The 15,138-nt window shown below is 54.3% G+C and overlaps 2 protein-coding genes across 3 annotated transcripts in view; one reads left to right on the top strand and one right to left on the bottom strand.

The window, feature by feature from the left end:
* Positions 1 to 7: 7 nt before the first annotated feature.
* MRTO4 (MRT4 homolog, ribosome maturation factor) overlaps positions 8 to 15,138 on the top strand; it is a 249,769-nt gene continuing 234,638 nt past the window's right edge. Inside the window, exons 1-8 of one of the 2 annotated variants that reach the window (XR_013813803.1) lie at positions 8 to 287; positions 2,231 to 2,289; positions 2,983 to 3,086; positions 3,777 to 3,858; positions 4,106 to 4,173; positions 4,371 to 4,522; positions 4,912 to 4,988; positions 5,074 to 5,663. Coding sequence is in view for 1 of the 2 variants with exons in the window: in XM_079777529.1 (XP_079633655.1) it covers positions 260 to 287; positions 2,231 to 2,289; positions 2,983 to 3,086; positions 3,777 to 3,858; positions 4,106 to 4,173; positions 4,371 to 4,522; positions 4,912 to 4,988; positions 5,074 to 5,223 (720 nt within the window). In the remaining variant the exon portion in view is untranslated. Of the gene's footprint in view, positions 288 to 2,230; positions 2,290 to 2,982; positions 3,087 to 3,776; positions 3,859 to 4,105; positions 4,174 to 4,370; positions 4,523 to 4,911; positions 4,989 to 5,073; positions 5,799 to 15,138 lie in introns of those variants that run through there. The other variant, XM_079777529.1, reaches the window with a different exon arrangement.
* On the bottom strand, positions 6,281 to 15,132 carry LOC307102844 (aflatoxin B1 aldehyde reductase member 2). Its single transcript, XM_079776535.1, has 7 exons — positions 14,664 to 15,132; positions 9,786 to 9,973; positions 9,501 to 9,605; positions 8,689 to 8,785; positions 8,421 to 8,520; positions 7,681 to 7,810; positions 6,281 to 6,662 (listed from the first exon to the last, which is right to left on the bottom strand). Exons 1-7 carry the CDS (start codon positions 14,989 to 14,991, stop codon positions 6,501 to 6,503), a joined length of 1,110 nt encoding a protein of 369 aa, XP_079632661.1. The 5' UTR covers positions 14,992 to 15,132; the 3' UTR covers positions 6,281 to 6,500.

The raw sequence follows: 15,138 nt of genomic DNA, 5'->3' as shown, positions 1-15,138 counted from the left end.
CCTCTCCGCGAACCATCGAGTTGGGGACACACGCAAAACCCTCGGTGGGGCGCCCAGGACTCGGAGGTCCCCGGACGCGCGGAAAGTAGCTCTGGAGACGTGGGGAAAGGCGCAGGTGGCGGCCGGCGGAGAGGCTGAGTGCAGCGCAGATTGGGTCAGGCACTTGCGAGGACAGCTTCCCAGGGCCGTCCCAGAGGCCCCCGCGCCGCCGGGGTCCTAACAGGCAGCACCGCCTTCCGCTGCACGTGTCTGCGGAGAGATGCCCAAATCCAAGCGCGACAAGAAAGGTGGGCGAAAGGGACGTTGGGACTCAGGGGGAGCTCCGCTGGCTGGGTGCCGGCTGCGGTGGGGGCTGTAGGACCTTTGGGGGCACGGAATGGGACACCCAGACCTTCTCAGGGAGCTCCGCTTCTAGCTGGCGGCGGGAGCCCTTGGGGCACGGGGAGCATCCCAGGGGACTGGAGCCGGTTGGGGCAAGGGAGCGGAGACTGCTTTGCCCGGCCTCGAGTGTTTTCCCAAGCCTTGCTGGACCAGGAAACAGCTCCTGAGCACCCAGACTGCGCTCGATCCCTCCTTGATCCATCTTTTCCACCTCAACCCAACTCCCTTAGTTTTCTGTGCTGTCGCCACCATGGCCGCCTCTCCCTTCCTTCAGCACAGACTTGCCCTCGCATCTGGTTCTGTACTTGTAGCTCCTGTTGCCCGGCATGCTTATGATCCAGTCTTCATATGGCTGACTTTCTCACTTGTCAGTTCATATGGCACCTCCTAAGAGAGCATCCCGACTATGGTGGCCTCTCTCACACGGCTGGTTAGCACATTCACTCAACAAATATTTAGGGACCTGACACTCTCTAGGCATAGGAGGATACAGCAGTTACAAGGAAGGCCTAGAGCCCTCACTGAACTTAACATTGTAGTCATGGGAAGTATGTCCCCCCATCATACCAAGAACCGAACAACTAATGTCAGATAGTGATGAGTCCCATGGAGAGAAACAGGTGATGTAATTTTGTATACTGTGACCAGAGAAGGTCTCTCTGATGAGATGGCAAATGAGCAGAAACCTGAAGAAAGGAAGTGAACAACCCATGGAGTTACCTGGATAATGGCTTTCCAAGGAGAGGAAACAAAAGTGCAAACACTGGCTGACATGAGGGCACGTTTGACATGTCCTGGGACAAGAGGCCAGTGTGACTGGAGCAGAGTGGGCAGGGCTTTTAGACCTTTGCAAGGAATTGCCTTCCAGATCCCGATGAAATGTGCAACCATTTGAGAGAGAGCCTGAACAGAGGAATGACATAGTTTAACTTTACTTTTAAAAGATTACCCTAGTTGCCTTGTTGAGAATGGACTGGGTAGAGTGGAGGCAAGGATGGAAGCAGCAAGACCAGCAGTAATCCAAGACAGGGTGAGGTTGGCTTGGTCCACACGTGTAGCAGCGGAAGTGATAGAAAATGGATCGTTGTGCTGTGCTTGCCCTCCGTGCTTCACTTGCCCCTGACCAGTGGGATTGCCTTTCTGTATGTATGCCTTGTGACGAGGGACTAAGTCCCAGGCAGGGTAAATAAGAGGCAGCCTCTTCTTGGGGGCACCCTGGGCTTTGCATTTGATGCTCTAAGTGTCTGTGGGTTCTTTTGAGGGGAACCATGATGAGATCCTGCAAATGCCAAACCCTTCCTGGTAAGGGACCATTTGGGGCCCATGGATGTAGCAATGCCACTTTGGGGAGAGGTAGGCACCACAGTAGGGGTGCCTACCTCTCCCCAAAGTGGCATTGCTACATCCATGGGTCCAAACTGCAAAAGATGTAGCAGAGGAGGTCAGTGATGAGCCCCCAGACTTAATTCATTCCACAGCAGAGGCCAACGATAGGTGGTCGCTGTGCACCATGGCCAAGAGCCGAAAGGGACCTGCCTCAGCCAGCAGGCCAGGTCTGCCAGTGAAAGCACTCGGGAGCAGGAAGAAGCCCCACCCCACGCCTCAGTTCGGAATTCTAGGTTAAACTAAGGAGTGAAGGAATATCTAGTTTGTCTGCATAACACGAAATATATCAAAGGATCTCCAGGGTCAGGAACGACAGAAAGCAGCACTCTGAGGACCCTGGGAATAGCCTTGCTGCCTCCCCCCGTACTGGTTTGGTCCAGCCAATACTGGAGGTGAGAAAAAATGAGTCTCCAGGACACCCAGCTTGTCTCTCACCATGTCTCCTTTTTCTTTTTTGTATTAGTTTCCTTAACCAAAACTGCTAAGAAAGGCTTGGAACTGAAACAGAACCTGATAGAAGAGGTAAGAGCTTGTTCTTTTTATTTCCCGGACCTTGTATTTGGTTAGGAATGTGGGTGTAGGACCGTATGTTGGGGAAACATTCTGTTTAAAAGGAGAAAAGGGAAGGCTGGTCCAGCCCTTTTCCTCCCGTGGCAGCACCAATAAAAACTCTCAGAGTAATGATTTCCAGCTTTGACTGAGCTCTTACATGTATCATTCCACTTCATCCTTACATATGAGTTGACGTTGTCACTGTTTTGCGGTTGTGTAACTGAAGCTTAGAGATTTGTTAGCCTGCCTGATGTCAAAAACCTGGGAGTTGTCAGACGTGGGTAAATGCACCAACTCACTGTTTGCACTGCTCTGGGGCTGCAGGCTGGATAAGAAGGGTGTCTCCTCCTACACAAAGAGTCTGTTTCCTTGAGGCCACCTCATCATAGCTGCGGCCAGCAATGTGGACAGAGCAGGGTGGTGAGGGAAGTGGCCACAGATAAGTCAGAAACCTGGGAAGACCGTGGGATCTTGACCCATGGCTCAGCTTCCCCGACACTTTGCGGTCACGCCTGCTCTGCTCAGGGATCCCGGCTTAGAGGCCTCCAGTTCTGAACTTCCCATCGTAAGGGACCTGGAGCATATTCTTTCCCATCGGAGGCCGGAGTGTTGCCCAACCCCTGGTGCCCCTTGAACTTCAGAGCCCCATGAATTATTCCACAGCTTCGGAAATGTGTGGACACGTACAAGTACCTTTTCATCTTCTCCGTGGCCAACATGAGGAACAGCAAGCTGAAGGACATCCGGAACGCCTGGAAGCACAGCCGGTGAGCAGGCAGCGGGCAGGGCCCTTGTGAGTGTGGAAAGGGCCATGCTGCCCAGTCAAAGCACAGAGGCAGTTACTGTCTCTCGGTTACCTGAGTGACACAGATGGCATCTTAAGGACAAAGTGCCATGCCCCCACTGGAGGGCACTTTGTAACTGTGATAGCTGGTTTTGCACTGAACTTCTTGGGGGGCCAGACTTGGTCATTGCTCAGGGAATGTTTGAGCATTGACCCTTCCAGAAAAAGGGACTCCCTTACCTCTGGGGTCTAGTCTTTTTAGGAACACCCTGTCAGATTCAGGTCAGGATGTGCTCTGGGATGCCACGGGACTCAACAGCAGGCTGTACAAGCCACGTGGCGAGTACCTGTCCTTGGGCTGGAATGATGACAGTGCGGGTGATGATTCTGGTCTTCTGTTGCTGCACCAGCACTGGTTCAGACCATTAACCGGGCCTCTCCCATACATTCAGACGGGAGGGCAGATCCCACATTAACAAATACCATTCAGAGTAGGCTGGTAGGCATGTTGTGAATGTGGGGTCTGTAGGCAGGAAGTAGTGGACTGGAGAGTGGCAGGGCTCCATGGAAGAAGTGGGGTCTGACCATACCTCCAGCTACAAAGCCGGAGTAGAGCCGGTTTGCACTTAATGAGGCAGGCCACCTCCTTCACGGACCCTTCTTCTCCCCGTAGGATGTTCTTTGGCAAAAACAAAGTGATGATGGTGGCCTTAGGTCGAAGCCCAGCTGATGAGTACAAAGACAACCTACATCAGGTGAGTCTGGCCCTCACCAGGAGGGGCCAAAGCTGCCTTCTCTCCTGCTGCTCTGACATGACATGCATCCCAGCGGCTCGGGAAAGCAAGGTCTGGCTTAAAGCTCCGGCTCTCCTTTAACTGCGGTCCAGCTGTGACCACCTGAAATGCCTCGATATTGCCAAATGTGGGGGGCGGGGGTGAAAATTGTCCCCAGTCTAAAACCACTGCTCTAATGTGACCCGACCTACCCACTTTTGTTCTTTAGGTCAGCAAGAAGTTGAGGGGTGAAGTTGGTCTCCTTTTCACCAATCGCACTAAGGAGGAAGTGAATGAGTGAGTGTGTTGGAGGTGTGGTGGGGAAGAGAAAGGTGGTGAGGACTCTGGGGAAGGATTAATCCAGGGACTTTGTACAGTGGAGACATCAGCTGGTTCCTGGAACCCATTACCAAGTCTTTGTTCCTAGCACTGACTTCAGGTGGGTTGGTGGGCCAGTCGGGAACCTCCCCTCCAACGGTTTTCATTCCCCGAAGGTGGTTCACGAAATATGCAGAAATGGACTATGCCCGAGCTGGAAACAAAGCAACGTTCACCGTGAACCTGGACCCGGGGCCGCTGGAGCAGTTCCCCCACTCCATGGAGCCACAGCTGAGGCAGCTCGGCCTGCCCACCGCCCTCAAGAAGGGTACGGGGAGGTCCCTGGAGCTGGAAGATCACCGCTGAGTGGCCAAGAGCACAGGCTCCCAAACCTGACAGGCCCCCACTCATCCCCTTTCTGGCTGAGCAGGTTATTTCTACCAGCTTCCATTTTCTCATGAGAAAGTGGGGCTGAGTGTCTGCCTCATGGTTGACAGTAACTTACGGCCAGTACATAGCACTCGGGAGACAATGGGGGAGGCAGTCACTTCTCCCCAAATACGCCACAGGCTGCTGGACACAGATTAATCCGTGCCCCTGTGTGTGGTGCATTGGTGGGGGGACAGGTGGCCAAGCAGATTCCTCCCAACTCGGGGCAGCAGACAGCAAGCTCTGTCAGAAGTAACTGCTTACCCCCCTCCCCCCCCGCCCCTGCAGGTGTGGTGACCCTGCTGTCCGACTATGAGGTGTGCAAGGAGGGCGACGTGCTGACCCCAGAGCAGGCCCGCGTCCTGGTGAGTCCGGCCTGGGCCCTCCCAGCAGTCTGCAGACTCCTGATCACACCCGCTCCTCCTGACTCGGTTCCTTTGTCTCTTGCAGAAGCTTTTCGGATATGAGATGGCTGAATTCAAGGTGACCATCAAATACATGTGGGATGCACAGTCCGGAAGGTTCCAACAGATGGGAGATGACTTGCCCGAGAGCGCGTCCGAGTCGGCAGAAGAGTCAGAGGAAGATGACGACTGCTGATGGGCACGTGGACTGAGGGCCTCCCGGCCGTGCCAGGTGTCATCTTGACCACACTGGACTGGCGCCGCCCCTCTTGGGGGAGCAGCTGTTTCTGTTGCTGTGATGAAGACAAGAGGGCGATGGGGACAGACTGTTTCCGTACAGAGAATAAAACTGTCTGTAGGGTGTCTCCCTGCAGATGGCAAAGGAACTTTTCTCAGAAAAAAGGCCTTTGGGCTTGGACTTTCGTTCGGATTCTTAGGGTTCCTTTTGTTCACCACCTGAGTCAGCTTCCAGCACTAGTTCCTGCGAGACTTCTGGGCACAGGAGAGCAGCCTCGGGGCTTCTCTTCCCCGGCCCTCAGTGCCCTTGCTTGAAACAGAGGTTCGCTGAGAAAATCGGGCACCCTGGCCCTGACTGGCATGGCTCAATTAGTTGAGCATAGTGCCATGCACTGAGAGGTTGCTGGTTCATTCCCAGTCAGGGCACATGCCCAGGTTGTGGGCTTAATCCCCAGTAAGGGGTGGGCAAGAGGCAGCTGATCTATGTTTCTCATTGATGTTTCTCTCCATGCCCCTTCCTCTCTCTAAAATCAATAAAATAAAAACATTTTCTAAAAAAACCAGGCACCTTGGCTGCTATTCCTACCCCTACACACACTCTCCCAAACCAGAGCTGACAAGCTTCTGGAGGACCAGGTGACAGAGCCTTTAGCTAGGACCAGAGTAAAGCCCCTGGGGAAATTGAGTGTTATGTTCCAGAGCATCATGGGAGGCCTTCTTGGTGGTGACTAATGATAGGGTTTTGCCCAAATTGTTCTGTTTGTAAATGACTCCGTGAGACCATTTCTGAACGAGAGAAAACCTACTTCAGGCTCAATGGCCGTTTACCCTGTGTGGAAGGGCCACCTCCAGTCCCTCCTGAGAGAGAGGTCAGGCTACAGTCAGCGCAGAAGGCGGGGAGCCCTCCCCACTGCCTCTGTCCTTCAATGGAGAGTCCGGACTCCTGCGTCCTTCTCCCCAGCCCTTGGGAAGACAGGAAACAGGCTGCTGGCAGCAGAAGAAACAAGCTCACCAGGTGTGCTCAGGGCCTGGGCTACCCCAGTGCCTGCTTTATTCAGATAGGAAATGCTGGAGCAACGCACAGCCCCAGCCTTTACACTGTGAAGGCAACTGGGAGTATTCCAAGAATATAGGACACATTTGTGAACAGGTGATGAGAAGAACAGGCTAAATAAAGCAGCTTAAGGCCAGGGTGAGAGAACAGAAGGACCCTCTGCCACCTCGTCAGGACGAGGCCTAACGGAAGTAGTTGGGACATTCATGGGCAACCAGGTGCCAGGCTTGATCAAAGGCCTGCACAACAGCTGGCTCCAGGGGCCCTTCCTCGGTCGCTGCCAGGTTCTGTTCCAGCTGCTCCAGGCTGGACATGCCCAGGATGACCGCATCCCTGTGGGCACCCTGGAAGGGGAGATGGACAGACATCAACACACCAGTACGCAGTGCTGCCGTCATGCACACCCCGCCAGCCCTGCCCCTGCTGGATTTGGGTCTGATGTCTGTTTATACCCTTTGTTACTCCAGAAAAAACTTACCTTGCCTTCTAACAGCTCTAAAGCCCTGCCTCCAGCCTCATCAGCAGACAGACCCAAGTTCAGAGCCTCTGCACTCAGCAGCTGGGTAAACCTGGGTTACTTGACCTCTCTGTGAACTTTGCAGGCTGATTGTGGGAATTAAACATTTGTGAAGTACTTTGCTTCAGGCCTGGCACTTAACAGGTGCTCAGTAAAGGAAGCCAGACATTGCCCCAGCTGGGGGAGGGGAAACCGGACAGCAGGGAGAGGACAACCCCACCAGGGACAGAGCTGGACGCTGCAGAGCCGGCAGCCAAGGATGGAATAAATGCTAATGGTTAAAAAATGTAGGTCTCAGATGTTCATGCCCAGTCACGTGTAGCAGTGGGACCCTGGTCAAGTGAAATAGCCTCTGAGCCAGTTTCCTCAATAAAATTGGGATTATGTTGCCCTAGCCGAGTGGCTCAATTGGTTGGAGCATCATCCAGTAGACCAAAAGGCTGCAGGTTTGATTCCTGGTCAGGGCACATACCTAGGTTGCAGGTTTGATCCCCAGTTGCAGCACATACTGGAGGCAACCAATCAATGTTTCTCTCTCTCCACCCCACCCATCTCCCTCTCTTAAAAGAAAAAAATCAGTCTTCGAGTGAGGATGAAAAAATAAAAATAAAATTAGGATTATACCTAATAAGGCCAACAGCATTTGTGACAGGGCACTAAAGGAACTTAAGAACAAGATTACCACCCAAAAGAACTGGGCCATGGAGAGATTTCAGAGAAAGCAAAGGAGTAATCTCAAGTCACCAAATAATTGTGTAACCCTCTCCCTTCTTCCATTCCTCCTCCCTCCCCCACCTCCAAAAAAGGGAAAACAGAAGCAGAGCCTCCTGGGATGGCTGGGTTACCTGGAGCTGTGAGTGGTGGTACATCCATTGCAAGGCGGCTGAAGTCATGCTGGGGGCACTGGTGCCATATGCAGCCTGCAGGGCCTTCTCCACCAGGGCAATGGCCTTGAAGTGGTGCTCCTTCCAGAAGCTGGGCAGGTGAGGGGGGTGGCATAGAGGTCAGTAGCATGGGGTCAGTCACACTGGGGGCCACAGGCAAAGAGCCAACCAAGGCAGCTATGCCCACCCCAACCCCACAGCATGGGGTCTGGGGTGGTGGGGGGCAGTGTCCTCTCTAGCAGTGGGTCTCTTGCCTAATTAGACAGCAGAACCACTCAGGATGTGGCCCCCTCACCAGAGACCTTCACATCTTTATTCCTAAGAACACAGAGCCCGCCCTCACTTTCCCAGTGGAACAAAGGTAGCTGGTGCAGGGGGCAGGCCCCAGACCTCCTAAGCCTCAATCCAGGGCTCTTCCCTTCCCTCTTGGCAAGTGATGAGCATTTCCCAGGAACAGCTGTGACCTGGAACACCTGGCATTAGGTCCAGGGGTCCTCATTTCCTCCCAGAGGTCCCAAGAAAACAAGAAAAAGCCCCACAAACAGAGGGTTTGGGAATTCCTGCAGGAATCCAGACACATAGGTCCAGGCTGCAAGGGAAGGCCTGGACCCCACAGGAAAGCAGCCTAGAACTTCTCCACCCAGATAACAGGACAACAGCCCCCACCCCCAAGCCCCCGAACGCAGACTTCTCCAGCTCACCGGTTCCTGTAGATCTCAGACCAGCTGTTTCCAAAGAAGCGGCCCACAGGCTGTTTCCCGTCCTTGTCTTCATACTTGTACTTGCCGGTCAGCAGGCCCCCTGGGGGAAGGCTGCAATCAGATCCCCTGACCTGCCTTGTTCCCAGAGGCTCTTCTGGACTGGACAGGGGTTGGGGGGACCAGGAAGGATGGAAGACACAGCCCAGCCTCTTGTCAAACACCTCCCTGCCCCCCAGGGCCAGGAATGCCCACCCACCCCAGCCCGTACCTGCCAAAGGGTTGTAGGCGTAGAACCTCAGTCCAAAGCGCCTGAGGCAGGGGAAGAGCTCCGTTTCCACCTGCCGGGTGGTGGCGTTGTACATGCCCTGCAGGCGGAAGGGCCGGCTGGACGGGGTGCACATGTCAAGGGAAGGGGCCCCAGCAACCTTCTTTTCAAACCTCAGCCAAAGCCTGTCCAGGACTCCAGCAATGCTTTCCCACATCACGAGTGGTGGTAGGGGATGGGGAGACAGTGTTGGGCCCCAGGAAGGGAAGCTAGACTAGAGCTATCATCCCACAAGTATCTGTGGGTGCCACTGTGGGAGGGACACTGGGCTTCCAAACACGAGTCAGTCCAGCAAGTCTCTGTCCCCAAGAGATGTTAGAGGTGAGTTAAAGACACGGAGAGGAGACAGATGATCACAACAAAGGCGGGTTCTATGATTATAGCAGGTGCTCACGGGACATATGACGATTAGATCTGGAGATGAGAGGCCCCGCTGGGGCATCAGGAAAGAGCACTTCTACCAGGGCGGAGGGGGAGGAGTTGTTCCAGGCTGACGTGCAGAGCAAGGAAGCAGGAAGGATGGGACCAAGGTATTCACGGAGGCAAAAAGGGGAGCCAGGGCCAGAGCCAGCAGGTACCGGCTGGCCAGGCTGAGGAGCTTGCATGTCATCCTGAGGGCACCCGGGGCTCATACGCAGGCTGTGAGGAGGGGAATGGATGCTGTGGAGAGGGCATGGGGTCGGTCAGAGGGGTCAAGAGAAGTCGGGATCAGCAGGAGCTCCGGAGACCGAGGCCTCTGCAGACCTGCCCCGCACCTGGTACACAGTGGGAAGGATCCAGCCGTTGCTCTTGCAGAGGGTACAGATCTCAGCCACCTCCCAGGCTGCGTAGTTGGAGAGGCCAAGCTCCACAAACTTGCCCTGCAGGGGAGAGGTGGTGGTCAGAACCCAACACATTCCGGGAGACCAGGAAGACAGGACCACAGTGCGGACCCTGGGAGTGACCCTTTAGGACAGCCCTGGAGCCTCCACTCGCCTGGGTAATGACAGGCCAAAGAGGGAGCACAGACCTCCTCCCGGAGCTCGGGGCGCCACCCTCACCTCCTGGTGAAGCTGGTGGCAGGCACGCAGCGTTTCTTCCACGGGAGTGCCATGGTCAGGCGCGTGCAGGTAGAAGAGGTCCACCTGGGAGCACTGCAGTCGCTTCAGTGATGTCTCCAGCTGGGACCGGAGACTGTCAGGCTTCAGGGACTTCCCATCCCAGGGATTGGCCTTAGTGGCAATTTTCACTTTGGGGGAGAATGTAATACTTGAGAGACTTATTATAACCACTTAGTAGCCAAGTGACCCCTGCTAAATTATTCAAGTTCCCTGAGCCTCGCTTCTATACTCTGTAAAATAGGCATGATAATGGTGCTGTCTTCATTGGGAGATTATGAGGATGAACTACATGATCTTATATGTATGTTTTCAATGTTCACTGCTGTTATAATAACTACTAGAGGCCCGGTGCATGAATTCGTGCCTGAGTGGGGTCCCTCGGCCTGGTCGGCAATGAGGGCCGATCGGGGCCGTCTTGCCCAGTCTCGATCGGGGCCCATCGGGGCCAGCTGGCCGGGGGGAGGGACCATGGGAGGTTGGCCAGCAGGAGGTTGGCTGTGGGAGCTCACTGACCACCAGGGGGCAGCTCCTGCATTGAGCGTCTGCCCCCGGTTGGTCAGTGTGGTCCTTCAGTTGCTTAGGCTTTTATATATGTAGATTATTAGTCATCAAACTGCTGGCTGTGCCGAAGCTTGCACTGGAGGCTGAGTACACAGAGATGAACTAAACACACTCGATCTCTACCCTCAAGGAGCTCAGGGTCTAGAAGGTGAGGTCACAATACAGTAAATGCACAGAAAAGCACCAGTGCCAAAGGAGCCCAGAGAAGAGGTGTGTGGTCAGCCTGGGACTGCCAGGGAAGGCTTCCCTGTGGGCTAACCCCCAAGCTGAGTCTCCGGGGATGAGTCACAATCCACAAGGAAGGACGGGAAGCACATTCCAGAGGATGGGAACACAGGCAAAATCAAACACAAGGCAATACAGTATGTGAAGGGCCATACTTGGCAATTCTGAGTGACAAGAGCATAAACTCCAGGCATGGAGCAATGGGACAAGAGAGAAGGGAAAGGGCACGGGCCTAATCCCAAAGGGTTTTCTCAGATACCAGCATCCAAAGTCGCTGTGTGTTCTGCACTCTGGCTGCAGTACCGAGGAAAAACTCAAGGGGGCGGGCCTGGAAATATCAAGACAGGTAAAGAGGCTGCTGGGAGGATTTAGGGGAGAGGTGTGTCTGCCTTTGAGAGACAGGTAGAAGGCAAAACGAGCAGAAGGCAATTATAGTTTCCCTTCCCCTTCCAGACTCATGGAAGCGTGCACACCCACACACCCACCGCAGAGACACAGTCGCCATGAGAATGCAATAGTGCTCTGCCACGCAGGCGGCGTGGAGATGCTATGAAGAATGCTGGCTGTCCGGACGGGTGGGTGGATGGAGTCTGCACTTTCCATACTTGCCAAAGGCAACTCAGCAGTTCAGAGGGAAGTCATCAGACCACTTCCTATGAGGGAACAAGTCCCAGTTCTCCATCCCCCTGCAAGCTCAGTGTGAACTTTGCCTCGGATCCGACCTGAGGACTGAGGCAAAGTTCACTAAGAGGACTGGGGTCCAGTGAGCCTGGCCTCAAAGAAGGAGCAGAGAAGGACTGGAAGAGAAACACCAATTCAGAAACAAAACCTTCATTATCAATGAGAGGCAGCCCTGTGAACTAGAAAGGGCGGGCCTGAGATACATGTTCTCATCCGGTTCCTCCAGGTCCACCAAGCCATGAACCCACGGGCCCAGAGGGGAAGCCCCACAAGGGCTGGGAAAGAAGACTCAGAGGGGAAAGAGGAGGCAAAGTGTGGCAGTGTTAGGGGCAAAAATAGAATATTGGGGACTAGATAGTTATGTGGACAAAAGGGGCCACATGCTAACCTGACAAGCTCAGGGAAGGCTTTCATGACAGTCTTGCAAATTCTAAGACCTAAAGTAACCACAAGGATGGTCTGAAATTAAAACTTTAACTAAAAGCAGTGATGGTGGGTGGTTCCGTCCTAGGCTGGTATCTTCCCTGACTAGGTCAATCTTTACCTTAACTGAGCCTATCTGTCTTTTACTTGTAATTTCCCTTTTTTCCAGACCCCTCAGGGCACAACCAAATGCCCTGGGTGCCAGGACAGATGCCACAAATTCCTTCATTGTTATTATCATATTAATTGTTGCCTGTTAACTATCCTGTACCCCCCTAAGTAAAAGAAATACTGTCTTATCATTTTACTTTTTATCCAATCCCAGAGTTGTCCCCACTACCCCCGCCCCCTTTGCTGGCTCCAGACTCTAAGCCAGTGATGGGCAACCTTTTGAGCTTGGTGTGTCAAACTTCGCCAAAAAACTGAGCATAACTCGGGTAGTGTGTCACTTTGAGGAAAAAACATTATTTCACAAATGTTTCATCCTCAGGAGCAGCAAATGTTTCATCCTCGGCATGCGGCTACCTCAGCGGCCGCCTGTCATCAGAAATGGCTACGCGTGTCAGTGCTGACACGCGTGTCATAGGTTCGCCATCACTGTTCTAATCTATCACCAATGGAGTTCATGGAACCCACTTAGTCTCCTCCTCTGAATGTAATGTATAAAACAAGGTGAAAAACCACCATTCTCCGGAGCATTATCCCAGTCCTCTGAGATTCTGCTTCCCGGCAACTGTCGACAGTTTGGCTCAAATAAACTCACAAAAATTCTTTACAGGTCTGAATGTTTTTACGTTGTTATAAGAAATATTGATCATGCTCTGTTAACCGTGAATGTTTTGTTCTGACTAAAGAAAGCACATTCTAACCTGGCTGGGAGTAGTATGCCCCTGGGACCCAGGAGTCACAGTCACCCTTGGACCTGGGAGTCACCTTTGGAATGTTCTCATTCAAGAACTGCCTATTATCACAGAAAGATTAACAACCTTGTTGCCCTAACAAGAGAGTCCCACCCCAGCCCTCACTGCCTACTTCCAGGCCTGTAATTTCTACCTCCCCATGTAATCTTTGTCCTCCCCAATATAAGCAGCTGGCTTATGGGGGGCTGCAGAGCCGATGTTTGTGGACGACCTGCTGCTCACCCATACTGCGTGCATTATTGGAATAAACGGTCATATGATTCCACGCTGTCTCTGCTTAATTGGCTCAAGTAGTGACAGGCAGCCTGGACCCCTTAGTTGTCCGGTTACAGCAATATTAGCTAGCGTTTACTGGGCCCCACTATATGCCAGGCATCCTACTAGTCACTTTTAATGGCATCGGGCTAATGAGGGACAGTCAGTCCCTACACACACACACACACACACACACACACACACACACACACACACACAGTTCCCCCTTTCAAGCTACACCTGCCTACTGGCCATCCCTCTGTTATAGGCACCTCTTACCAACACTAGAGAGGTGTTCCTGGACAGGACAGCCCCCTGAGCTAGTGGGAGAGGGCTGTCCCCAACCTTGATTCTTGTCTTTTCATATATAAATGAATTTATACGAGAAACCCTTGACTGTGTTGTGAAGAGCCAATTTATTAAAGTAATTAAAGCATGTATCCTTATTGAAAAAAGCAAAAGGAAAGTAAGCAAACCTATATACATTTGGCTTATGAAGCAAGTTGGGTGGGGGTCTGAGGTGTTATATACCCTCCTGTTTATAGGCTTCAAAATTTCTCTGCTGACTGTTTTGATACAGATTAATTCTCAAGGTCCCTTTTTAAATTTTGTTGTGGCCTTCCCAGAATTCATGGAAAGCACCTGGCAACATTATCTTGCCAAGCATTGAGACTGCTGGCTTCTCTGCTTAGGGAGTAAAACTGCCCTTTTTTCCTCTCCCCTTTCCCCCTCCCTTTCTGCATTTCTCATTAGGGAGGTTTTTTAAAATTATTTGCTCAGTGTCCTTGGCTGGGGAAGATAATGGTTTGTTAGTTACAAGCTGGCTGCAAACTGCCCACAGCTTGGCCTTGTTTTAACTTTCCTGTCTCAGTTTCCCTACCCCTCTGCCCTGGAACCCTGGAACACCTCCTCACCCCAGGCACTCTGCATTTCCAATCCTAGTCTTGGCACAGCTGTGCCCTCAGCTCTAATGCCCCTTTCTGCCATTCTCTGCCCAGCAAACCACTACTGATCCCTTAAGGCCCAGCTCCATGTTCTCTTCCCTTTCCCTAGTGCCGCTCCCGCTCCCTGTCCTGGTGGTCCCCTCCCCTCCTGTCCCCACTGTGCTGCCCCTTCTGGGTTCGCCAGTAATCACTGGCTTCAATCTTCACTACACTGAGCTCCCTGGAGGTGCTCGAGTCACTTTCCTTCCTATTACCCCATAACAAAGCCTGGCATGGGCTATCTTACCCCCTCACACCTCCATCTCTGCCCCCCGCCCGCCCAGCCTGCTACTGCATCGCTACAGCTCTCCCTGAGAGCGCCGACGGGACTGCCAACCGAACTGAGCAAAGTCCAGGATGAGAAAAGGGTGCTCCGGGAGCGCAAGGGCGGTGAGGGCAACGGGGAGAGGAGCACAGGCAAGGCACCTGGGGCCTGGTTATGGGCCTGGCATGACTGGAGGCCAGTGCCTCGGAGAGGTACCCCAAGAAAGCAAAAGGGTAGAAAGCTAAGGGCTAGACCAGACTTGGGGGTTCCCGAGTGGGAAGGGGAAGGTGATCAGGACAAAGCACTGCCCAGCTGTCGGGGCTTTACGTGCACCGGGCCTGAGGAGCTGGGATTCAATCCACAGAGTTGCCAGGCGGCCAGGGGAGGGGACCAAGCTGTCGGTCCGGACCGCGGTCGGTGCATGGCGGCCCGGGTCTGGTCAGCGTCCTGCACAGGGCCGGGGAGAGTCAGAGGGGGGTAGGGCGGGCGCGGGCACTAGCGTTACCTTTGCAGTCGCCGCCGCCCAGCCCGAGCCCCAGGCCGCCCAGGATGCTCTCGGACTGGCCGTCGCTGTACATGAAGGCCGTGTCCAGCTCCGTGTGGCCGCGCTCCAGGAAGGCGCGCACAGCCGCGGCGCTGGCGGGCGCGTCCATGCGGCGCCCCATCTCCATGGTGCCCAGCACGGTGGCCGGCCGGGCCGGGGAGCCCGAGGCGGGCCGCGGCGGCCGGGACATGGCGGCGGCGGCGCTGACGCTGCGGGCCTGCGGGGACCCGCGGCTACGAGCGCAGCGAACCGCGGCGCGAGCCACGGCGCGAGACACCGCACGGAGCATGAGGTGCGCGCCTGCGCGCTGGGGCGCCTGGGACCCCGCCCACCGCAGCGGGGAGGAGCCCGGAGGAGGCGGCGGCGCGGGAGCGGGGACCTGGGACCGGGAGCGTCGCGTCCCTCCGCGCACGGGGTGCCCGCCAGCGCCGCCCCA

The sequence above is a fragment of the Cnephaeus nilssonii genome, assembly GCF_951640355.1.
Source record: "Cnephaeus nilssonii genome assembly, chromosome: 7".
Lineage (NCBI taxonomy): Eukaryota > Metazoa > Chordata > Mammalia > Chiroptera > Vespertilionidae > Cnephaeus > Cnephaeus nilssonii.
Note: the sequence above shows the minus strand (reverse complement) of the source record. Positions and strands in the feature narration are given on the sequence as shown.